General features: G+C 41.8%; 1 protein-coding gene and 1 non-coding gene across 2 annotated transcripts in view; both read right to left on the bottom strand.

Moving 5' to 3' along the window:
• The window catches only part of Ep300 (E1A binding protein p300), a 69,281-nt gene extending 47,931 nt beyond the window's left edge, over window positions 1-21,350 (bottom strand). The window contains exons 1-2 of the mRNA XM_029547868.1: window positions 20,735-21,350; window positions 5,869-6,506 (exon numbers count right to left, since the gene is read on the bottom strand). Coding sequence (XP_029403728.1) covers window positions 5,869-6,506; window positions 20,735-20,828 — 732 coding nt within the window. The 5' untranslated portion in view covers window positions 20,829-21,350. The remainder of the gene's footprint in view (window positions 1-5,868; window positions 6,507-20,734) is intronic.
• LOC115062481 lies at window positions 15,279-15,385 on the bottom strand. Its single transcript, XR_003842432.1, has one exon. It is a non-coding gene; the product is annotated as a U6 spliceosomal RNA (small nuclear RNA).
• Window positions 21,351-26,415: the final 5,065 nt, after the last annotated feature.

The raw sequence follows: 26,415 nt of genomic DNA, 5'->3' as shown, positions 1-26,415 counted from the left end.
GGATGGTTGTGAGCCACCATGTGGTTGCTGGGATTTGAACTCCGAACCTTCGGAAGAGCAGTCGGGTGCTCTTACCCACTGAGCCATCTCACCAGCCCCACTTACACTCTTTAAAATATAATCTCACTATGTAATCAAGGCTGACTTGGAAGTACAATCCCCTGCTCAGCCTCCCAAGGCTGGATCATAAAAATGCACAACCACACTGTGCTTATTTTGTGAGTGTTCTGTCTGGATGTATGTATGTGTACCACTAACATGCAGTGCCTTTCGAGGACAGTAGAGGGCATCAGATCCCTGCATCTGGTGTTAGGGTTGGCTATAATGTAGATTCTGGGAATAGGGCCTGGGTCCTCTGAAAGGAGAGGAGATCCAGGGCTCCTAACTACTAAACCTTTACTTATTTAGATTTTAAAGTAGTAATATTTATTCTAAAATAATAATATCCATGCCTATACTGAGTTATGGTTCATTTATAATTATATCCTTAATGAAAATGAAAATTGAGACATACTGTGAAAGCCAGTTTACCACAGAACTTTGAATGATACAATAAAAGAACAAGTAACAATGTTTCTAAAAGTACACAGAAGTAAATAAAATGTAGACATTTGTAAGCTACTTCAGTGCCTATAAATAATTATAATGTCTGTATTCACATATATCTCAATACAAACTGAAACTGATATTGTGTCTCAGAATATCTACCTTCCCATTATTACACTTCCTGTTTCTTGAAGCCTTTTCTTTCTCCCCCACCAAATAGGATTAAGTAAGATAGGACTATATTTCTGTCTGCTATAGTGATGTTATTTATCTCACTTCCCTTTATAGCTGATAATTCCTGATGTCCAATTACCCACCATAATACACACACTGACCTAACCTGAAAAGGCAAAGAAAGGACCAATGTTGTTATCCTAGATTGAAACATTCCAACCTGCTGGGAGCTCCTTATATAGGAAGCTACCAATTAAAAAATCAATTCAGGAAGGTCCTGAAACTGATCAGATTCACTAGATCCCTCACTGCCAGAATCAGCAAAAAAGCTGACTTCCCCTAGACAGAAGCTGAGCTACAGAGTTTTTTTTCTCAGAGGAGAAAAGCTTCAAAGAGGACTCTGAGGTCAGACCAGCTACTTAGGAGCAGCAGAAAGTAGCCAAGATGCCTTGAAGAAGTTTACACCAACTGAGGCATGTGGAAAGGATTTTCTTCAAGCTGTAGAGCTGCCTGCAGGGCAAACTGACTAGGTTTCCAACTTTATTACCCATGTTGGGTGGGCTTTGGTGATGCAGTTGTCTTTGAGTCATTTCTTCTCTTGTAACCCCTCAACTCATACTCTGGTAAACACCCTCATATAGCTCAATGCTGCAACAAATTGGATTCTGGTGATATTTATGCTTTAGTCTGTGATTCCCTATTTGGGTAGTAGCCATTGTGTATTGTGTCTCCCCAGGGAAAGTTGTGTCACACAACAACCAGGAAGGGTCAAGCAAAAAACACCCTCTATCACAGAAAGCCTTAAAGTATCATTCTTCCTTTGCTAAAAACAGCCTTGTACAATTTAAATACCCAGTAATACTCTGTTGTTAATTTCTGTTGCTGCAGAAAACGAGGAATGTAATAAGATGCATATGGACACATCAGACCACTTGTTTTAGCAAATGACTCATTTTCCAAGAATCCACACAGTAGAACACACGTTCTGTAATCCCAGACTGAGGGAATTTTCCTCTGGCATTTGGTGTCACTAAGCATACATGTACATGATGAACATACATACATGTGAGTAAATCACTCATACATATAAAATAAAGGATTACAAAAACAAGCTTGTAATATCAGCATCCAGAAGGATAGGACAAGAGACCTGAATTTGATAGCTCGAGTTTGAGATCAATGTGGGCTACATAGCAAAACAAAACAAAGCAAGCCAGACTTGGTGGCAAATGAATATGAGTCTCCCAGTAGGCCAAAGGCTTTAGACCTCCTAGAGCTATATTTACAGGGGGTTGGGAACCACTCATCATAGATCCTGAAAACTCAGATCCAATGTAAGATCAGTACAAGTTCTTTAACTGTTGAGTCATCATATCCCTATGAAACACTGTGAATATAAAACTTTAAAGATCTAGAATTCTTAGTGCCAGAGATACAGAGCTCAGTTAATATAGTTCTTGCCTGACACCCATGAAGACCTGGATTTGATCCATCTGTACCCCATAATCTGAGTGTGGGTTATGTGCATGAAATCTCAGCATTCGGAAAGCAGTGGAAGGAAGACCAGTGTTACACAGAAAGTTGTAGGCCAGCCTGGGATATTGAGATCCTATCTTTAATTAAAAAAACCTCTCCTAATATTACATACAGAAATTACATACAGATTGGTGCCAAGAGTAAATTCTAAAAATTATATTATCACTATTTGGGGGATGGAATTTACTCTCTTAAGTAAATAAATACTCACTTGAAAGAAGCTCAGAAATATTTTAGGGGTCTGGTGATCAACCCTAGGTTCTTGTTCATACTAAGCACACTTTCTACACTGAACCCTAAACTGAACTACATCCTAAATGTAGCAAGTTCCATCCCCACCATCAATGATCCTCCTGTTTTTTGAGATAGTATCTCACTATGTAGCTTTGGCTATCCTGAAATTCTGGCAGACAAGGTTGGCCTTTAATTCAGAGATCCATCCACGTGGCTCTGGCTCCCAAGTGCTGGGATCAAAAATGTGTGCTATCATGCTCAGCTTAAAATTTATCTTTTTTGCCCAATGGTTATGCAAACCTTTAATCCTAGTACTCTGGAAGCAAAGGCAAGCAAATTTCTGAATTGGAGGCCAGCCTCATCTACAGAGCTAGCTCCAGGACAACCAGAAGTGTTCAGAGAAACTTTGTCTCAAAAACAAAACAAAATAAATAAAAAAAAAAAACCTTAAAGTTGTTTATTTCCCTATTAAAATTTAAGCTCTATGAAGGTAGGAAATAGTGTTTTGCTCACTGCCATGTATTCAGGATATAATCTGTGAAAGGACAGACTGGAGAGATGTCCTGGGATGAAACAGGAGGTTCACAACTGCCTATAATACCAGCGACACGGGGAAATATCCAATGCTTCTATGTGTATTGCATATACACACACAATTTAAAAATAACTTTTTTTTTTCTTCTTCTTTTTTTTTTTTTTTTTTTTTTTGGTTTTTCGAGACAGGGTTTCTCTGTATAGCCCTGGCTGTCCTGGAACTCACTCTGTAGACCAGGCTGGCTTCGAACTCAGAAATCCTATGCCTCCCAAGTGCTGGCATTAAAGACATGCACCACCATGGCCCAACTAAATAACAAATTTTTAACACACTGACTTAGATTCCTCCCAATAAATCTCTCTCTCTCTGCTTCCTAACACTTGTCTGACATAATTAGGTAAGTTCCACATATCTCCATGTTGACAGCTGTTCTATACAAAAAAACAGGAAAAAGCAGCAGCCAAGATGTTCCTCAACTAACAAATGGCTACAAAAATTTATACATATACACAATGAAACTCAACTATAAATAAAAATTAAATTTGTTGGAAAAAGAAAGCATGAGGTACCTCAGGCCCAGAAAGATAAATTCCACACAATCTCTCATATGTGGATCTTAGCTTCAAATATTTACATTTGTAAGTGTAACTTCAGAGCACGTGCAGAGGTGAGAACAATACAAAGATACCATGGTAGGGTGTGTCTGTGTCTGTGTGTGAGGGAAGAGAGTTTAAGGGAAGAAAAGTATGTTAATACATTTGATATGGTAGAACAAAGAACACTGTGGGTAGAAAAGTTTTGGGAGTTGGGGGAAAGGCTAGTCAAATCTAAGAATATATAAAAAATCCATCTAGAAACAATTTTAGAGCACTAGAGAGATAGCTCGACGACTAAGAACACTGACTGATCTTCAAGAGGTCCTGAGTTCAATTCCTAACAACCAGATGGTGGCCATGGTGGCTCAAAACCATCTGTAATGGGATCTGATATCCTCTTCTGTTGTATCTGAAGATAGCTACAGTGTACTCATATAAATAATCTTTTAAAAGCAAAATACAATTTCAGGGCTGGCAGGATGGCTTAGATAAGGTAAAATATTTGGTGTTTAAACTTGAAGACAATGCTGTTTAATCCCCAAAACGTACATTAAGGTGGAAAGAGAGAACTTCACAAAGTTGTGTTCTATCCCCACAGTGGGACAGAAATGTCCACAAACACATCACATACAAATAATAATAAAAAATGAAAAAATGAGCTGGGCGTGGTGGCGCACACCTTTAATCCCAGCACTCAGGAAAAAAAAAAAAAAAAAAGAAGAGAAGAGAAGAGAAGAGAAGAGAAGAGAAGAGAAGAGAAGAGAAGAGAAGAGAAAAACTACTCTTTAGGACAAGAAAGATAGCTCAGTGAGTAAAACATTAATGAAATGCAAGTTTGATAACCTCAATTCAGATACAGAGAACTCCTGTAAAAGCCAGGAGAATGTCTTAAAGCTTCAAGTGCAAGCAGAATGGAGGAGGAGGAGGAGGAGGAGGAGGAGGAGGAGGAGGAGGAGGAGGAAGAAGAAGAAGGAAGAAGGAAGAAGGAAGAAGAAGAAGAGGAAGAGGAAGAGGAAGAGGAAGAGGAAGAGGAAGAGGAAGAAGAAGAAGAAGAAGAAGAAGAAGAAGAAGAAGAAGAAGAAGAAGAAGAAGAAACAAACAAACAAAAAAACCCTGTTCTTAAACAGTAAAATGGTGAAGAGGAGGACAAGTGTCAAGTGTGCCCCCCCCCTTTTTTTTTGATTCATGGCTGGCTTGGAATTCACTGAAATCCACCTGCCTCTGCCTTCCAAATCCTGGAATTAAAGATGTACCACCACTCTGTCAGGAAAAAAAAATTTTAAACAGAAGTATTCTGTATAAGTCTGCTTATGCATACTGCTGCTCCCAAAGCCATAGGTTACTAAATGAAAATTCTCAATGCCAGTTGGAGATACTTCAGAAGCCACCAATATCGACTACTGCCATTGTTTCAATTGTCCACCTCATCTAGATGGTAGAATACTACTTCTGAAAGCACACACTTTGGTTACAGAACATGGAGAGTAGAGATGGGATGGAGCTGGAAGATTTCTCCCTACTGACTAGCTTTCATGTGCTAGGAGGTAAAATGTAGCAGGCTGCTAGAGAGTAAAGCCACTGATGGTCTTACCAAGCCATGCATCCTGCAAGCTACAACAAAGCTTCCAGGAAAGATGTTCCCACGGTTGCAATAGTATCCTTACTATAATGAGGATACACCATAGGTTTCTTGATTGGATTTCAGGTCTGCTCCATATGAGTAAATTCATGTCTCATGTAGTATCCCATAGTTATTTGCTAACTAAATTAATAATATGGTGTCAAGTACCTTCTTAAGTGGTTTTGTTTAATCCTACATTCTAGTGCTGCTGTAAGCCTTGGTCCTTGGGTCAGAGCAGCTTTGTTTTGCACTGGAGAGTGATTAACCTGAGTTCATGGCCTGGAACCCTCATGAATAAAAGAGCTGAAGTAGAATAAATGAATTTTCTGCTATCTTAAAATTGTACTTTTATAAGGAGACTACAAGGATAATGTGGATTCTAAAAGGAGTTAAAAATATTCCAACAGTTAGAGGCCAGAAAGATTAGGAATTCATAGGCTACCATTTCAAAAGAATCATGAAGGTACAGGATACCAGTCAAGTATAAAAATATTTTCTATAAATTTAATAAAAGAGCTTAGGACTTGAACCAACACATTAGATCCTTGGCACATAAATAAAAAATAAGTAACCTCGAACTCCATCACTAAAATGGACAAAAGGTTATAAACACAAACAGTACTCACCTTAAGTGGTTGGGGGCCTCTCAATCCTGGTTGTCCTCCCATCTGAGGAGAGCCCTGCTGTAGTGGCTCAGTCAATAAACTGCCAGCACTGCCCATGCCTGCGTTTGGGTACTGCATGTTTGGCCGTCCCCGGCCTGTTCCAATGGAACCATTCATGACTTGATTGGGCAGTATCCCTTGTCCATTGCCTGCAGCCAACATCCCAGGATTCATGCCAGCATTCATCCCTGTGTTCATTCCCATGGCAGGCTGATTCACTGGACTGTTCATCATACCTGCTGGGGACTGAGTAGGACCCTGATTTGGTCCACTACTGCCCATCCCCATGTTAGGAGAAGTCAAGCCTGTCTGTGCCATTGGGCTTTTGACCATGCTATTTATCAAACTTAATCCAGGGCTGTTCTGTTGGGCCTGGCTGGCCATAACTTGGCCTGGGCCACCAACTCCCATGTTGAGGTTAGGGGAACTACCAGACCTTAGCAATTCTGACAGCTGTTTATGTTTAGAGGCTGCATCTTGTACTATGCCAAGACTTGTCTGAAGCTGACTAATATCGCCACCATTGGTTAGTCCCAAGTCTGTAGAGTTGATTAATTCATCTGGTAAGTCATGTTCCAGGTCAAACAGTGAACCAAAATCTAAAAACAAATAGAAAAAATAAAGGTTAAATTTGACACAACCAAAATCAGAAGTTCTTAAGACAATTTAGTTCTCAGTAAGCATAAATTACATCTACAACTCTCCAAAAAAAACTAAATGTTTATTTTATTGAAGCTTTTTAATATCCTAAAATAATATTATATTCTTTAGAAAAAAATAATTATATTCTTTTCTAAAAGGCTAATTTTGGCTAGCCAAACAAGCTATAAGAACTAGTCACATATGATGGCACATGCCTTTAATCCCAGGACCCAGAAAGCAGAGGCAGGCAGATTTCAGTAAGTTTGAGGCTAGTCTGGTCTACAAAGAGAGTATAGGACAGCTAAGGCTTATTGCATAGAGAAACCCTATCTTGAAAAACCAAACTAAAACAACAAAAAAACCAAAACCCAACCCAAAACCTAAGAACCAAGGCATAATACTAAGTTAAAAGAGGACTGAATGCTGGCACAATACCTACTAAATGAATTGCTGGAAACTTAGTCCTAATAATTGTTAGAAGGCATGCTGGGTCAGAGACAACTCTAGAGAATGGCACTTGCAGCTAAGCCTGACAACCTGAGTTCATGGCCTAGGACCCTCACGAAAAAAGAGAACTGATTCCTATAAGCTGTCCTTTGACTTTCACACCCACAGGGATGACCCACAAAGACATGTATACAGACAAATTAATTTAAAATTTTTGTTTTCTAATTGTTACTTCTTAGTGTTTGTGTGTCAACAGAGATCAGAAGCGAGCAGCTTCCTGAAGATGGAATTAGAAGTGGTTGTGAGCTGCCTAACTTGGGTACTGAAAACTGAACTTAGACCTGTGGAAAGGCAGGAGATGCTTGAAACCACTAAGACTTCTTTCCAACGCTTTAATCATTTCTGTTTAAATGCTAATCTAAATTCAACATGATGGCTCATGCCTAGAGCCCTAGCACTCAGGAGCTGTGGACAGAACAGGCTTACTTAGCTACAAAGTGAAATCTTGTCTCAAAACAAAATCCTCCAACTTTCGAAATTCAATTGGGCAGTTCCAGTGTTCCTTAGAAAGTAAGTTAAAATGCTGAAGTGTTTGAGTTTTCTTTCCTTTAAGGTTTTCAAATAGTTTCCATGAAAAAAGCACTAATGCCGGGCAGTGGAAGCATTCATTTCATTTCTACTTATTTTTCTAAGTACTATAATACATATACAACCAACACAAGTCTGGATGCAGTAGAATAGAATCAACTGTCTACCACGGTTGAACACTTCTCATATCACAAGTACAGCCTTTACTAGTGAAGTGAATTTGGTTACATATGACTTGTACCTTACAAAAAAGTTTGCCTTAACCAAAATCTAGCCAGAAAGTGTTACATATAATGCCTCTGGGTACCATTTAATTGCAAACAGCCATGCCACTCTCTACCTCAACCAAGAATTATAGTACATATTACAGATCTTGGCTCAGTATTTATACCAGCAAATGCTTTACTGTGTGGCAAGGGGAGAATATCTTAATGGTTCTTAACATACTTTTCTCTGCGTTTGACTGCAAAATTTGAAGCTCGCATGTGCACACACACACACACACACACACACACACACTCACACACGTGCACATGTGCATGCATGGGCACCAGTATTCTTTTAGCCCATAGTTAGAGCATGCGCCTATAATTCCACTTGAGAAATGGAGCCCAGATAAGGAGTTCAATGTCATTCTAGACTATATTAGACAAACATCATCATCTTATTGACCTGTTTTAATGCTTAAGTGTTTGAGTTTTCTTTCCTTTAAGGTTTTCAAATAGTTTCCATGAAAAAGCACTAATACCGGGCAGTGGAAGCATTCATTTCATTTCTTCTTTTAAAGAACCTAACTGACCCTTCTACCATAAACACGTAATAAATAAACCATGCTCAGAGGAGAGTCTGCACAGCTATTGCAGAGGATGCAAGCTCCCCAATTCATGATGCTCAGAACCATTTGTAACTCAAGTTCCAGGAGACTTAATATCTTCTGCTGGCCTCCAAAAGCAGCACATTCATGTATACAAACACAAATATACAAATAATGAAAACAAAACAAAAAAATTAATTTAAAAAAAACATGGATAATTTGGAACATAAATTTTGAATGAAAGTGATCTAAAACTACCATTCAAAAATTGCCTAATATTATCCTTTTTTCATTACATCCTTGATATTTACATTATTGAGATTACTTTGTTTTTTGTTTTTTGTTTTTTTTTTTACTTTCCTCTGGAATATAACAGAAAATAATCTTATCAGCATACTGTATATAGTGAAGAAACTAATATAACCTTCAACTACTTATTTTTATACATGTCACAAATTATGGAGAATAATCACAAAATAAACATAGTAATAAAAATAGAAGGGGTGGGCTGGTAAGATGGCTCAGTGGGTAAGAGCACCGACTGCTCTTCTTGAAGGTCCTGAGTTCAAATCCCAGCAACCACATGGTGGCTCACAACCATCTGTAATGAGATCTGATGCCCTCTTCTGGAGTGTCTGAAGACAGCTACAGTGAACTTACATATAATTAATAAATAAATCTTTAAAAAAAAAAAAATAGCAGGGGTAGTCCACTAAGATGGCTCAGCTAGTAATAAAGGTAGGTAACTCCTGACAGGTTTGATAATGAGCTGGTCCCCCCACCATCATGGTGGAAGAGAGACAACTCGGATTCACACAAGTTGTCCAGCTAATTCACACAAGTTGTCCAGTCGTGGCACACACAAATAACGTGGAGAAAAACTAAGGTCTGGAAATAAAGCTCAGTTGTTAGTGGACATGTTTAAAACACACGATGTGTGGATTCCCTCCCCAGTCCCAAAAAAACCTATTTTTGAGGGGGAGTGCTAGATAGCTCTGCAGCAGAGAATACATACTGCTCTTGCGCAATTCCAGTTTAGGCTTCCTACTTACATGTAAGTACATGGCACAGGCATTTACCTCCCAGCTCTTAGGAGGCAGAGGTAGATGGATCTCTGTGAGTCAAAGGCCAGCCAGGACAGAAAGACCCTTTCTCAAAAACACAAATTAATAAAAGCAATGGCTGTTCTTACAGAAAAACCAATTTTAATTTATGGCACCAACATGGTAGCTCAAAATCATCTGTAATCAAAGTTCCAGAGGATCCAATACCCTCTTCTGGCACTGCACACTCACAGTACACAAACATGCATAGGGGTAAAATGCCTATACACACAAAAGAAAAATAAGTGGAATAGCAAGTAGGCAGATCTCTTCCAATTTGAGAGTGGCCTGGTCTACACAGGATGCTCCAGTTCAGCCAGGGATACATAGTAAAACCTTACCCTTTAAATAAATAAATAGTAAAACAAACAAACAAACAAACTCAGGAGAGTGGGACTGACAGCCCAGAGGAGGAAAGCACTTCTTGCTCTTGCAGAAGAAGACCCAGTTCTAGTCAAAGAACTCACATGCATACTGGTTCACACAAACATGTGCAGGTCACTCACATGTAAAAAGTAAATAAAAATCAGCTGAATGAGCTAGCAACAGGCTCAGTGGTTACAAGCACTTGCTGCTCTTGCAACAGACCTGAGTTCAGTTCCCAGCATCAAAATTGTCAGATCACAGCTGCCTGTAAGTCTAGCTCCAGGGGATTTTACATATTCTGTTGGTCTCTACAAGCACACGCACATGTGCACACAGGTGGACCCACTTACACAAACAAAAATAGGGTCTTTTGGTAAATCAAGTGAATGGTATATTCACATTAAACCCAAACTGTGTGATCACTGTACGACTTCTTGACTTTCAATAAACTTCAGAGTTTGTTGAGAAGGAATACCTATAGAAGAGGATAACAGAGAAAGTAGCAAATCATTTATTCTTAAAATCTCAAGTTGACAGAAAATAGATGGCTCAGAAAGTAAAGAAACTTGTCCCCAAAACCTGACCACCTGAATTCAAATTCTAGAATACAGATAAGAGTAATGGAAACAACTCCACAAAGTTCTCTAACCCACACACCAAATGTACACTCAATAAAAATAAATAAAAAGCCTCTGGGCAGGCAATGGTGGCACACACCTTTAATCTACTAGCACTCAGGCAGATGTCTTGGGTTCTAGACAGGTTAGTCTACAAAGGAGTCTTAGAACAGCTATTTTGCTCTCAGGTTCTCTCCCTGCAACTTAGTCTGGATACACTGCCATCACAACAGTCTTTCACCAACCATTTCCTTACCCCTACAGTTTTTGTTGAGAAAACCCAATAATAGCAAATTCCTTACCATGTTTGTCTCAAGGAAAACATCCAAACACACAGCATGCATTCTAGCCACATCATTTGTATTTATGTGAAATACCCTTCCCCATGTCTAACAAAAGCTATGTACTTTCAGCGCTAATCACTTTTGTTAACATGCACATTTTGCTATATGAATTTTTCCAGCAATATTCAAGACCTATGTCTGAAATCTGAAATATCTCTATCAGCTACCTTTCTTTGGAGGGTGGAAGGGGAAGAAGGAGGGAGGGAGGCAGCGTTCAATCAGGCCTATAGGTTTGTGTAGGCCTGGCTGTTCTGGAACTCAATCAGTACACGAGACTGGCCTTGAACTCACAGAAATCCACCTGCTTCTGCCTCCCAGCGCTAGATTAAAGCCATGTGCCACCACCGACTCGCCCCTATCAGGTACCTTTAAAAACTACCCGTGCACTGCTTGTAAGGAAAGTGTGTGTGTGTCTGTGTGTGTCTGTGTATATACCACCTTAGCAGAAACTACTTTGGTTCATCTTTATATTCTAAATGCCTAATCTTCGGTAAGTATTCACCAACTGCTAGCTACAAAGGAACAGACATCAAACGAAGACAGTACCTTTCTCAATTCAGAAAAAAACTTCAAAATGTCCAAGGTTTGACTCACTCCCCTAGTATATCCATTTGTTCCTTCATCTGTTCATACAACACATACATATACCACACACACACACACACACACACACACACAAACACACACACTTCTCTTCCTATAATCTCTTAGTAAATTTAATTACCCACCCATTTTCCCCAACTTGAAACTTGGAAATAATCAGACTTCTCCACCTGGCTACTTATACTGGAATCAATACCAAGTTATATCTCAGCCACCTAACTTTCAAACCTTACCATTTTTTTCTATCTTCTGCGATAAAGATCACCTTTACTAAAGCCAGAATCCTTTAAATCTCTCTTCCCTTACTGCCTCTTCACAAGTCTTACCTCATTTTAATATCTTAAGTATAATTCTACATCCATTTAAACGGCTAAAATGTAGTTTAAACTTCTTTAAGCATTGTTAGCCACACGTTTAACCCCTCCATCATCTCTAACTTCTTACTATCCCTCCAGTCAAGAGGGATTTACAGGTTAATGGAATGATCACACTTTCTAGCCTCATGCACTCCCCTATTTCAGCCAAGGGACATCATATGTGTAATGAGATTCCACAACAAGACACAAACTCCTCACAGACACCCACCAGTGTGAAGTGTGGTTACAGAAGCTAGGCTTCATATTCACCTATCTGTTCCTATCTATACTTCCAAAATAAATGCTGGTCACACCAGACTTTTCCAGTGTCAGTCTTTTATCCTGTATCTGTAAATTCTGGAAAGGGAAAACAAAAACATGTCTGTTTGAACATGGAGTGTTTCATAAACCAAGCAAGCATAAATGCCCAGCATACAAGTATATAAAAAACATTGGACCAAAAGACTACTGCCATTGTTAAAACTCTTTGTTCTAATCCTCTTTAAATTGTGGTTCACAAGCTAACAATAGGCCATGAAACTCATCAAGGGGGTTGCAATCGGTGCTTTGAAAAACCAAAACTAAATACCTGAATATGGTGGCACTTCACTGTAATCCCAGCACTCAAGGACGCTAAGGCAGAAGGGAGGAAACACCATTCATCAGTAGAGTTGGGAAGATGGCTTCTGTTAATAAAGTGCTTGCTACTCAAGCTTAAAGACCTGAGTTTGAGTCCCCAGTACCCATGTAAAAGTCAAGTAGTGACATGTCTTTCCAATCCTGGGGAAGTAGATAGAGGAGGATCCCTGAGCCTTGCTGCCCAGCCTATCTAGCCTAAACAATGAACTTCAGATTCAGTGGGACCCCATCTCAAAAAATTAGGGGAAGTATGATTACAGAAGACAGCCAATAAAAAAAAAAAAAAAAAAATCACCCACTGGTCCACACATATACACCAACATACAAACACACACATACAAACACAGTAAGTTTTACACTGTGACCAAGGTTGATGGCTCTACATCTAAATGTAGTTTTTAATCCTTAAGGTAGGTGTTGGTGGCTCAGACCTGTGATCCTAACCCATAGGAAGCAGGTAGGGTTGTCATAGTTTGAAGTTAGCCTGAGTTATAGTACAAGACTCTGTCATTCACGTATGTATGTACGTATGTATATCTTGATGTGATAAAACTAAAAAGCACTACATTTTTCTTCCTCTTTATAGGAAAGTTATCTTTTGGCTGGGTGGTGGTGGACAGGAAGCAGCAGTAAGCAGATCTCTTAAGTTCTTAGGCCGGCCTGGTCCTTAGAGTGAGTTCTAGGGCAAGGCAAGGGCTACACAAAGAGAAATCCTGTCTCAAAAAATAAAAAGAAGTATCTTTTGGACAGGCACAGTGGTTCTGCCTCAGTACACCAGGACAAGCAGAAGCACCTCAAAAGATTTTAAAGGAGTCTGAGCTACTGTGCTATTACAGGGAGTTCCAGGCCAGAATGAGACTTTGTCTCAAAACAACAAAATCAGTAACTGAAGAGATGTTTCAGCAGTCAGTACTTGTTATTACTGCTAGGGTTCAATTCCCGGCACCCACATGGTACCTCATAACTGTCTGTAACTCTAATTCCAAAGGATCTAATACCCTCTTCTGGTCTCCATGGGCACCAGACACATACAGTGTGCATAAGCACATGCAGGCAAAACATTCAAACATAAATAAAAGTAAGCAAAATAAAAACTAAAATACAGTAAAACCCATCTAGACTAGCAAATGAAAATTGAAAAACTGAAAAAAATTAGTACTCCATCACCTACATTTTGGGAAAACAAAAAACAAAAAAAAACCTACTTGAACGCTGCCAATAAGAACAATTTGATTATCTGTTTCTCATACTGTTAATAAATACCAACTAGTTTTCAGTTATTTAGATACAAAACACTGTCTGGTAGCAAGTGCATACATTGCTTTGGTTGGTTTTCTTAGAACCATCACTCTAATCCAGTCCAGCCTAAAACACTTGCAGTTTCATGCTTCCAACTCCCAAATGCTGGGATTATAGGCACGCCATAATTAAGAGTGCTTTTATTCTTAGGTTTGCCTTTCTGCTCCCATATTCTTATTGTACTAGAAGACTTAATCTCTAGTGGATGACAATAAAAGTCTGTTACAAGACTTACTTGATCACTACCTCTCTACACTCCTTTCCTTTGTCTTTATCCATTTTATCTGTATGTCCATTAAAATAAAAGTCTACCACTAATGTCCTGTGGTGGAGTTGGCAGTAACTAGTTCACATTTCATGTGTGTACACATTGCACAATATCAAGTGCTATCCTGAGCTTTAGATTTCTTTTGTCTCAGGGTCATTTATGTAGTAGTATCACTTTGTAGCCCAGGCTAGACTCCAACTAGAAATAATTAATCTCATCCTCCTAGAGTTTTAGGACTGCAGTTTTCCTAAGCATTGTACAAAACATTCTCACTTATTCCTTACCACAACCCTGTAACAGTGGGCACGACAGATAAGAAAGATGAACTCTAAGTTGGTTCAGTTAATAAAGGCAGGGGATTCTCAGTTGTACAAGTCTGACTCCAAAGCCCATTCTCTATCACCACTCACCTTGGTTGATCAGTAGGTTTTGTTGTTGTTGGGTTGTTTTGTTTTTTGTTTTTTTTTTAGATTGGCTCCCACTACGTATCCTTGGGTGATCTAGAACCTGCTATGTAGACAGACCATGCTAGCTTTAAAATGATCTTCTCAATAAAACTGTGGATTGTTCTTTAGAGGTATTTAAAAGACTGTGTTATCTAAAAACAAATTTTATATGTGGAGCTGGAGAAATGGCACAATGGTTAAGAGCACTTACTGCTCTTACAGACAATCTGGGTTCAGTTCCAAGCACACACATGACAGCTCCAGTCTCGGAGACCCACACCTTCTTCTGATCTGAAAGCACCAGGTACACCCATGGCATACACATACAAGCAAAATACTAACATGCAAAATAAGTCTAAAAATAAAAAAGTGAAAAAACCATACCAAATTGCTAAGAGCCTTAACTAATAAGTATCTATTCTTTTAGCTCCCCATTGTGCCTGTATGTGCATGTTCATCACAGCATGCATGTGGTGGTCAGGACAAAATTGTAGATTGGCTCTCCTTTTTACTTTTTATTTAGTTCTACAAGTTGAACTCGAATGTACAGGACTGCACAAGCAAGTATTTTTACCCATTCAGCCATCTTAACAGCCCCATTTTATACTCTTTTCAAGAAATGAGCAACAAAAAAATATGAATCAAAAATTCAGAAACTACTAGCGTGAAAAAAAAAGTTATTTGCCAAAAAAAAAAAACAAAACAAAAAAAAAAACATTGTTGTGTTCTAATTTCTTCATTTTTGTTTTGAGGTAGATAGGGCTGTGCTACATTATAGTCAAGGCTGAGCTCACTCAATTCTCCTTGCCAGAGCCTCCTGACTGCTGGAATAATAGGTGTACAAATGACCATACCCAACTCGCTTTTGTGTCATCCTTATGCAGGGGCCATGCTAATCTTCTCTGTACTATTTCAATCTTAGTTTATGTGCGGCCAAAACAAGCACAAAATTAAATGTTTGGTTTATCTTAATCTTTGGTATAAATTGTTTCACTAAAGCTTCTCACACTTACAATAGCTTCAAGCAGGTATAATGCAGCATGCCTGTAGTCCTAGCTACTAAGGAAGCTTAACTGTAAGGTTGGTTGAACCCTAGAGTTTTCAGACCACCTAGGCAACACAGCAAGACCCCATCTTGAAAGTAAAAAACAAAAAACAAAACGAAAAAAACAAAGAAACAAACAAAAAAAAGGAAACTGAATGAAAACCACAAAATGACAACTACTTCCTATTTCTCATTAATTAATTGTTGGATATTATAAACTGGAAAAATGACATCTGAGTTTTTTTGTAAATTTACCACAATATATTACTTTATACTCCCACTTATCAGGCAGTATTTAGCATGTCTACGAACACCACTCTGCATTCATCTTCAAGTGTCTCAATTTATTTTCTTCAAGTTGAACAGACAAGAGGAGGTAGAAACTAAATGCCAAAGGGCATTAGCACTCTTCTCCTTCTCTATCATCAATTCACTGAACACTGGCTCCTGATGGGGAAAAGAGCCCATACTCTAACCGTCACTGTCAACCAGACAATCTACTTGAGGGCCTATCACTGAATTTGTAAGGCTTTGAGAAATTTAAGATATGGGGCCAAGTGTTGTGCTATATTTCACCAGTCACACACAGCAACACCTCACTAAACCATGAGTTTGGTTGTTCAACCTATCGGATTTATTATTATTATTATTATTTTCTTTATTTACATTTCAAATGCTATCCCGAAAGTTCCCTATAACCCCCCCCCCCGCCCCTGCTCTCCTACCCACCCACTCCCACTACTTGGCCCAGGCCTTCCCTTGTGCTGGGTCATATAAAGTTTGCAAGACCAAGGGGCCTCTATTCCCAATGATGGCCAATTAGGCCATCTTCTGCTACATATGCAGCTAGAGACACAAGCTCAGGGGGTACTGGTTAGTTCATATTGTTGTTCCACCTACAGGGTTGCAGTCCCCTTCAACCTATCGGATTTTAAAGCAACTCTAATATACACATTTTGCAACTAAAATAAAAACAAAATACAAAAATTAAAGCATAATGCCAAAATCTGAGCAAAAACAAAATACAACTCCACAGACATATTCTGAGTAGGATAGTAAGCCGTTTACTTTATACAAGTGTTATCTTGAGAAAAATAAAACATATTTAAAGAAATGTGTGGCTTGCCCCTGTAATCCCTCACTAGGGAGGCAGGGGCCAAAAAGCTGTAGCAAAACAATCTTTACCAGTTCTCTAGTATACACTAGTATACATTAACCTAGTGGTCAAAATTCAAAGTAGGCTTCATACACTGTTTCCTTAGTGTCTTTGAAACTGGGGTAGAGAGATTGGTTTGGGACATAAATCCAAGCCAATTCAGTTATCCATACAGTAGGGCTACAGAAGGAAATGTTTACCCTACTGAATTGTGCTAAGTCCTAAAACTGTTACCCATCTTTACACAGCCTCTTAAGAGTTCTTTATGTGATTCCCAAGCAGTGACAAAATTTTCACTGAGCAACGGAGGAAAAAGATCACACTCATCACTGCCATCAATTAAGATCAGCAGATATAATCAGTTCAACAAGTATTCAAAAACTTACCTATTAACTTCTGTGAACAATTTTATATATATATATATATATATAAAAAAAAGTTTACAAATAGCTTTTATAGTCTTCTAGGGGAGAAAAAATAGAAGAAAGTTAAGTTTTAGCAGGACAATTAAAGGCAGAAACAAATCACCTTTGAGAATGGCCTTCATAGTGCGTTCTAGGACTGCGAGCTACATGAGACTCAAAAAAAGAAAAAATACTGAAATGCAAACACTGAAGTACAAAAACAAAGACAGACAGACAGAAAGGAAAGAAGGAAGGGAAAAGGGAAGGCAGGCTTTTATTGTTTCCCGTTTCAACAGAAAATGTGAACCTAAATCAAGTCACTGGACTTAACCTGGCAATTTCATAATGTACCTGGCGTCCTCTTAATTCTGCATTACCACCTAAATCCAAAAATTGACAGGGCTTGGTGGCTCACACCTTTAATCCCAAGCACTTGGGAGGCAGAAGCAGACAGATCTCTATGAGCACAAGACCACCTTGGTCTACATTTGGAGTTCCAAGACAGCTAAGCTGGTTGTTACATAGAAAAACTTTGTCTTGAAAATCCCAAAAAGAAAGTAAGAAAAAAGGGGTGGGGGGTTAACAAGTTGGGTTAAATACTCATCTGTTTTGTGATGCCTCAGAGCTTACCAACTCAGATTTAGTTGCTTTCTTATAAAGAAAATACATTCAAATATTTGATAGCTACACATACACTATACATTTTATAAGCCTAATTTACTTTTTAAAAAGTTTGTAGAGTCCAGCTGGAGAGAGGGTTCAGCAATAAAGACACTGGCTGTTCTTCCAGAGGACAGGGGTTCAATTCTCAGAACCCACATGGGAGTTTACCCCTGCCTGTAACAACAGACAACAGTCACAGGAGATGCAACACTGTCATTCACACACACACACACACACACAGAGGCAAAACACCAATGTGCATTTAAAAATTTTTTTAGAATTTTGGCCAGCTCTAGATAAAATCAGGCACAACAACCAACTTTCATGTTTATAAAATACCCAAAGAACATCTTAAAAATCAAAATGCAAGTCTTTAATCAATGATCTTTAATCCCAGCACTGCAGGCAGAGGCAGATAGATTTTATTATGAGTCCACATGAGTTCCAGGACAACCAAGGTTACATCCCTGGGGGGAGAGGGGGAAAGATCAAGATAAAGACACTAAGTTTGAAATGTAAAATGCTTCCTTACAAGTTGCCTAAAAATGTGCTACTATCATGTTTCTGTATCCAAAGAACTACCAAAATGTAATGGCACCCTCATGGTAAATTCATTCGCCCAGCCCTGACAACTAGAAAACTAGGCTGGTATAATTTAAATTATATACCTGTTGAGCTTGGTGGCACACACCTTTAATCCCACCATGGGGGGGGAGGCAGAGGCAATCATTTCTCTCTAGATTGTAGGCAAGTCAGGGCTTTGTAGTGATACCCTGTATCAAATTTAAAAAGAAAAAAGAAAGAAAGAAAGAAAAGAAAGGAAGAGAAACAAGCCCGTCCTTGTGACACAGGCCTTTAATCCCAGCAAACAGGAGGCAGAGACAGGAGGCTCTGTGAGTCTGAGGCCAGCCTTATCAACATGGAGAGTTCTAGGATAGTCAGAGCTACAAAAACCCTGTCTCAAAACAAAAATAAAAACCAACCTAATGGTATACAAATTTTAAAAAAAGAGCAAAAATTTAACCATCACTACAATGTTAAGAGAAGAAAAGTTACTAATATTAATATAACCCTTACTACTAAGAATAAATCAATCTCAGTATTGAATTTTTTTTCACATTTAAGACTAGAAATTGGTGCTGGTCAGTGGTGGCACCTGCCTTTAAACTCAGCACTTGGGAGGGAAAGGCTGGTGATCTGAATTCCAGGACATCTAGGCCTGCACAAAGAAAACCCCAGCCCCCCCCCACCAGCCAAAGACTCCAGTAATGACATTCAAAGACACGAAAAGCAAGTTTTGCTCTTTTTTAAACCATGAAAGTTAGCCAAAAGCTATACAATTTAGCAAAGTACATAGATCAGACAAAGAATGCAGTAGTCCACCTGAACAGAAATGTATGAACAGACTTTATGACTAAGTCACTCAAAATCAGAACATCCAAAAATTTCTTTTTAAAAAGTTTTCTATACAATATTTTTTGTTACTGGCTATGTCAAATATGGTAACTTGTGAACATATTACAGAAGTACATTTATTATGGGGACAGAGGATGAAACAAAAATCCAAAGCAAATGTGTCTATAAAATTAGTCTATGCCTATGAATTTCAAAGACATAATTTTAAAAAATTCTCTAAGATTACAGAAACTTTGCAGCTGAATGAATGCTCACATATAACTAAAGTTAGAGCCTTAGAACACAGCAAGATTCATCCTTCCCAACTGTTGCAGGTGAGCAAAACTCACGGTTCATAATACAGCTGCTAAAAAAGCAGAGTAAAGCACTAGTTCTATCTTATTTTCAAGCCTTAACAGAAATCCTACTCAGAAACATGGCCCACAAGTTCTCTACAACTTGCAGGGTACGTTTAATACCACTATACACTCTCATTGGCAGATGGAGGGATGTGGAGTCCTCTGAGTTAAAGGGATGCTTGCAGTAAGGGGGAACATCTAGTGGACTGTCAGATGACTAGCCATTCTTCTTCATTACCCTGGCCTCTCACACAAGTCAGACAGCAAGAGAGGACCAGGTCGGTGACATCAGAATAACCCTGAACTCACAGTAAGCAGGAAAGAACAAGGGAAAGTCTCCTGGCAGGTCTCCTAACAAAGGGGCTGACTGAAGAAAAGAATTCCTTGATCTTGTAAACTGGAATTACAAAGGTCCAAAAAGCAACAAAACAAACATACAAGCACAAAACCTCCTGTTCATTTTTAAACTTGTACAATCACTTTACTTGGAAGTTCATGACTGGGAGTCTTTCAACTTACTACCTCCATTTCTAAGTACCTAATTCCAGAAAGGTTTCATCTTTTCTCTTTCCCTTCTAAATAAAGAGAGTGACAACAAACTGCAAAGGAAATGCCTCAGGTCTCTACACCTGAACACGCAGTTTTAAACATTTTGGTTTCATGGCAAATGGATATAAAATAAACTGCGATCCATACTGACTCTGAAGGCAAGGATGGGGAGAGGAGACCTAAGAACAGTATTTTGTTGAACTTTACGTTACACTTAAAACCTTGGATCGCAGACACCAAGAATTGTCTTCCGCCCCCATTCCTCAACAGAAAATCTGCCTCACAGGAGCAAAAATCATTAAAGGTGGGAAAACAGAGGGAAAAAAAAGAATTCATTTCAACAGGGGAGAAAGATCTGAAATCCCTCATTCACCAGTAACAAAAATAGTAAAAGTGCATAAAAGCCCTTATACACAATTGTACCGGCATTTCCCAAATTAACTTGCATGGAGCCAACAATAAAGGTCCCTGCAGCTCCCACTTCCAACCTCTTAATTCCAGAACACACAACGATCTGACATGACATAGTGTTGCAATGAATGTATCAGAAGGCACAGAAAATGGTTGGGCTGCTGGACGTCTTCGACCAGTCCATTCAAAAACCTTTAAAATTAAACACCAGCCGGGGAAATGGGAAGAGATACACAGAGACACCCTAGAATGAAGGTGCAACGAGCAGAAAAGACGAAGGGAACTATGGAAGGCCCGGAGTCCCGAGACTAACCTGTGCCATCGCTGGCGGACGCCGAGAGGGCCGGAGATGAGAGTTTAGGCCGCTTGGCTGAAGGCGGCCCGGGTTCCACCACATTCTCGGCCATTTTTAATTCTTTCGGAGATACAACCGAGGAAAAAAACGAGAATCCCGAGGAAATCTCTTCTCCGAAACGGGGTCCCCGCCCCGCTCCGAAGGGTGGGCTCCGGAGCTCCGCCGCCACCCAAGAGAGGTGGGGGGAAGTTCCTTTTTCTCTTCGCCTGGTTGCGGTGGCCGGAGAGGGATGCGGACTCAACAGAAATGGTAGGGGCAAGTGCGAGGGGCCGGGCCTAAAGCAGGCCGGGAGGAGGGTACAGCAACACTGATCCCACGAGCACGTCCGCTGCAGCGAATTCTCGGGAACTCACAGCTCTACAGACGCAGTCCCCAGCCCGCCACGGCGAGCCCCTGCCCAGCCGAGGTCTCTCGGAGCTCCGCCGCCGCCATCAGCTTCTTCCTCCTCGGCGCTGTCCTCCTCCTTCTCATCGCCACAAGGAGGCGGGGGCGAAAAAGGGGGAGAGGAGGAGGCGACCAGAGACACTCACCTCCTCCCGGTGCCCCCTCCCGGGCCTGCGCCCCCACCCTGAGAGCCGCCCTCCTCCTCCTCCTCCTCCTCCTCCTCCTGCTCCTGCTCCTGCCGCTGCGCTCCGCGCCGCCGCCGCCGCCGCACCGGCCCCTAATGGCCGCACTGAGCTCAGCCGAGCCGAGAGCCAGACTGGCGCCGGGGCCGCCTCACATCGCGCAGCGGACGAGCGGAGGCGCAGCAGCGACGACGCCGAGCGTGGAGCTCGCCGGCCCGGAGAGCCGGGGGGACGGGCCGAGCAGGGCCGTCCGCCCGCAAGCCCGCGCTGACGCCGAGCCCACCGACGCGGCCTCTCCGCGCGCCGCGCTTCTCCGCCTCCACTCGCAAGCCCGTGGAGGAGAAATAAGTCCGGCCGCCTCCCTGGCCCTCACCCCCCGGCAGCCGGGTGCCTGCCGGGGGCTCGGCTCGGGGGCCGCCTCGGACGGCGGGCAGAGGCGCCGCGGGGCGCGGGCTTATGTAATGGTTTCCCCCCCCTTAGGCGTCGACGCCGGCCCGGGCTGCGGTGGGGGTGTGTGCGGGCAAGGAGGGGACGGAGGGTCGCCTCAGCCTTTGCGCCCCGGGGGCCCCCCAACCACTGTCTCGGTCGCGGCCGCTGCTCTCCAGCCAGGTACCCTCCTCACTCCCTGCTCGCGCAGTTCGCACTCGGCCCGGGCGTCCCGCTTGCCCCGCTCTCTCTCTCCCGGTCCCTCTACGCTCTCTCCTCCTCCCCCCCCACCCCCCCCACAGGCTAGCACACAAACAAGATGGCGGCTGTTGTTTCTTGCCTCTGCCGAATCCTCCTTACAGGATAGCGGTAGCGGCGGCGGCGGCCGGAAATGAGCCAAGATGGGGGGGGGGGGAAGCCGAGAGGGGGCGGGGCCGAGCAACCGGGAGGCGGGGCGAGGGCGGGGCCTCTGCCTTGCAACTCACACAATGGGGGAAGCGGCGCCGGGGGCGGGGCCGGCCTCCAATCACGGGATCCGCCCAAGGGCCCCAACGCGGTAGGCGCTTCCGCAAACTCCCCCGGCGTCATTCGGTGGCTCCCTTTAAAGGGGAGGTCTTGAAAGAAGGCACGGGGTGGGGGGTGGGGGGTCCGGGTTGAACTTAGAACGTATTTTCAGTCGGTGGACAGTTAGGTGTCTGGGCTGGGTCTCTGCGCAGAACGGAGTCGGGGCTCAGGCGCTGCTCTGCGAAAAGGAGAAAAACAACGGTCAGAGCTCCCGGGGTTTGCCCTCTCAGGTTGATCTTTGGAACCCCATTAAATCCGCCAAGCACCTGTGTTTCACGGTAGAAACACATCCCATCCTCTTCATCGCCTTCTCGAAAGGAGCAGTTCATATCTCAAAGTCACATTGCTAGTCCTTTAAGTTTTCTCTGAAATGTCTGATTCAAGAATGAAAAATTTGGACTACGATATTGTTAGAAAAACTAGGAGCGGGAGGACCACAGCAGTGCGAGGCTGTTCAGGGCTAGACCCTACATTTTTACCCATCGCGTATCTACACATCCTTACCAGCTACCACTCTTAAAAAAGAATCCTTGAGAACTACTTTTCGGAACCTGCCTGAAACTTCCAAGGTCTTTTGAAGGTATTTTCCACCCATCTCTAGCAGATGAGCTTAATAAAAGACCACTTTCTGCGGTGCCTTAACTATAAATATGGGAGAGGACAAAAAACTTCGGTGCTAAAAATAATGTAACACTAGAAAAAAGTGAGGAAATGCTCCTAAGTCTAGTGTGGAGGGCAGCCCAGTTCGAAGCAGAAGGCAGGGAGTATGCTTCTCAAATGACAGGACTTCTCTGTGTTTTGGATCCTCAAATATAGGGAAACTATCAAGGTTCTATGTGACACTGAAGGAAACCTTCAAGACATTACCTATTGTATAGGTAGGTTTGCCTACTATTCCTGTGGCCTTAAAAGTTCAGTCACAGCCGGGCAGTGGTGGCACATGCCTTTAATCCCAGCACTCGGTAGGCAGAGGCAGGCAGATTTCCGAGTTCGAGGTCAGCCTGGTCTACAGAGTGAGTTCCAAGACAGCCAGGGCTACACAGAGAAACCCTGTCTCAAAAAAACCTACAAAAAAAAAAAAAAAAAAGTTCAGTCACCAGTACAACCAAGAAAATAAATTTTTTCTCAGATCTATTTTTTAATTACATTTACCTAGTGTGTCTTTGTTGATATGTATAAGTATGTGAACATATACACCCATGACCCACATGGGGAGGTCAGAGGACAATCTGGAGGAGTCATTTCTTCTTCTGTACCCGTGTTATGGTTCCTAGGATCCAACCAAAAAGCTCCGGCTGAGCAAATGGTTCTACATTGGCTGAACCCTCTCATCAGGTCATATTTTCCCATATTTCATATCTTAACCTGTTTGGCTGGTGGCCAGACATCCTCCATTTTTGCTGTTTGATTTCTGAGAGTTCAACTTGAGAAACTAAAATTAGCTGGATGGTGGTGGTGCATGCTTTTAACCCCAGCACTCAGGACTTGGAGGCAGGTGGGACCCCGTATTCCCAGACCAGCCTGGTATACAGAGCAGGTTCCAGGATTACACGTACAAACTATTTCTCAAAGAAATAAGAGGGACTCTAAACTGGTGAATTGAGGACCAGATTTCCATCCCCAGGAACTATGTGTATGTGGTAGGATGAGAACTGGCTCTGAGACATGACAAGCATCTGAAACTGATGGGAATGATCCTGTGAAGCAACTCTAGCTGGCCACCACAGGAGTCCTGCCTTGTGATCTTCAAACCTAGTTCAGGCAAACTAGTGGGGAGTAGGGAGATGCAGCACCGAGAATTGAAGTCATGGTTTGGCTTAGAGGCAAGTTGATTTTTACTTTGAGACAATGTCTCATTAAATTATCTTTTGGACATGCAATCCACCTGTCTCAGCCCCCTGCATGCTGTAATTATAGGTGTAGACCACCACAATGACTCAGAAAGTACCTCCTTAAAACTGTCAGACGATAGCTGGACAGCCGTGGCACCTGCCTTTAATCCCAGCATTTGGGAGCCAGAGGCAGACAGATTTCTGAGTTTGAGGCCAGCCTGGTCTACAGAATGAGTTCCAGGACAGCCAGGGCAATCCAGAGAACCCTGTTTCAAAAACAATAACAACAACAAAAATGTCAGAGGATAGGGCTGGGGATGTGACTCAGTTGTCAGAGTGGTCTCCCAACATGCATGAGACCCTGGGTTCAACTCTCCTGCATCATAACTGGGCATGGTTTATACACACTTGTAATCTCCACATTGGAGACTTGGGGGCACAGACGTTGAAGTGAAGGCAGGCCAAGAACAGGACCTTTACATTAACCTGTACTACATCAGAATTAGGATTATGCCTTTTGGGAGGAGAAGACAGGAAGATCTCTTAGTTTGAGGCCTGCCTGCTCTACATAATGACAGGACAGCCAGAACTACATACTAAATAGACCCTATCTCAAAAAAAAAAAAAAAAAAGTGGGATTTCAGGAGCTGGAAAAACCACTCTTTCCAGAAGACACTACACTTGATTCCCAGCATTGACATGACAACTTCCAACCATCTGTAACTCAGATTTTTGAAAGATTTATTTGTTTTTATTCATATGAGTACACTACGGCTGTTTGCTGTTTTCAGACACCAGAAGAATGCATCAGATCCATTACAGATGGCTGTGAGCCACCATGTGGTTGCAGGGAATTGAACTCAGGACCTCTGGTAGAGCAGTAAATGCTCTTAACTACTGAGCCATCTCTCCAGCCCCATAACTCAGTTTGAGGGGACCCTATACCCTCTCCTCCAAAGACCCCAGGCATGGCCCACATACATACAGGTAGAGAAACCACTCCTGAAGTGGGATTATATCTAATGCAATCAAGGGAAATTTAATCAGTCATAGGCTTAGATGTATAGATTGTGGTAGTCAGGTGGGGTGGGACATGCCTTTAATCTCAATACTCCAGAAATGGAGGCAGGTAGGTATCTGGGAGTCAGGGCCAGCGTGGTCTACCCAGAGTTCTAGGAAAGCCAAGGCTACATAGGGACACCCAAAAGAGAAAAAGACTGATCACTGGGTTGGGGATATAGCTTGGTGCTAGAGTAGCTGACTTATGTGAATTTTAGAATCTATCCTCAGCACTGAGAACAAGGAGGAAAACATTTATGCAAAAGAAGTTGTCTATTGTCATTTGGGGGACCAAGGAGATGAAGACCAAGCAGGTAAGAACTGGGACAATGAAGCCAGACAGAACCAGGCTGAACATCTGATTTTACCATCTAGAAGCTTTAAGATTTAGAGCGCTAAATCTCCTGTAAGGTGGGTTTCATCACAGGCCATCTTTATTCCATGTCTTAGAGGCAGAATATAGAGTTAGCTTGCACAAAGCCATGGGCTCCATCCGTGTCACAGGGTGGAGGAAGAGTAGTGACACCGCACATAATGCCTGGTACATAGTACCACTCAATATACCTTTACCATCTTACACCATCCTATGGAATCCAGAAGGAATGGAGGCAGGGGATACTAAAGTCCGAGAGCAGCCTAGATGATAGACTCCAAACTCTGAATACGAAATCAGTGAAAAGGTAAGGATTGTATATAAGTCAAAAGAGGCACTAAAGCCCCAGAGGGATAGCCCAGTGGGGAAAGTGGTTGCCACACAAGCATGAGGCCCCAAGCTTTGATCCCCATCAGCCATATTAAAACAAAACTTCCAAGAAAGGGACCCACATATCTGTAACACTACCGCTGAAGAGGACAAAGACACAAAAGGAACCCTAGAGTTCGCTTGCTATCCAAGTTTAATGAGACCCTATCTCAAAAAATAAGGTGGTAGACAGAGAAACCCGGTCTTTGAAAAATCTAACAAAATAATAATGAGGTGCAGAGGTATAGGGGAAGACATCCAATACTGAACTCTGGCCTCTACGCGCATGTACACATGATTGCATACTCATGCACATGTGGCACCAGCTACTGGAAGAGTGAAAATGAAAACGTATGAGCATGTTAACACTGAAATCTCCTCATGAACCTTCCCAAGTTCCCTGATGATTGCCATAGATTCGAACCCTAGACAGAAGAGGGAATACAATCT

This window comes from Mus pahari, chromosome 17 (genome assembly GCF_900095145.1).
Source record: "Mus pahari chromosome 17, PAHARI_EIJ_v1.1, whole genome shotgun sequence".
Taxonomy (NCBI): domain Eukaryota; kingdom Metazoa; phylum Chordata; class Mammalia; order Rodentia; family Muridae; genus Mus; species Mus pahari.
Note: the sequence above shows the minus strand (reverse complement) of the source record. Positions and strands in the feature narration are given on the sequence as shown.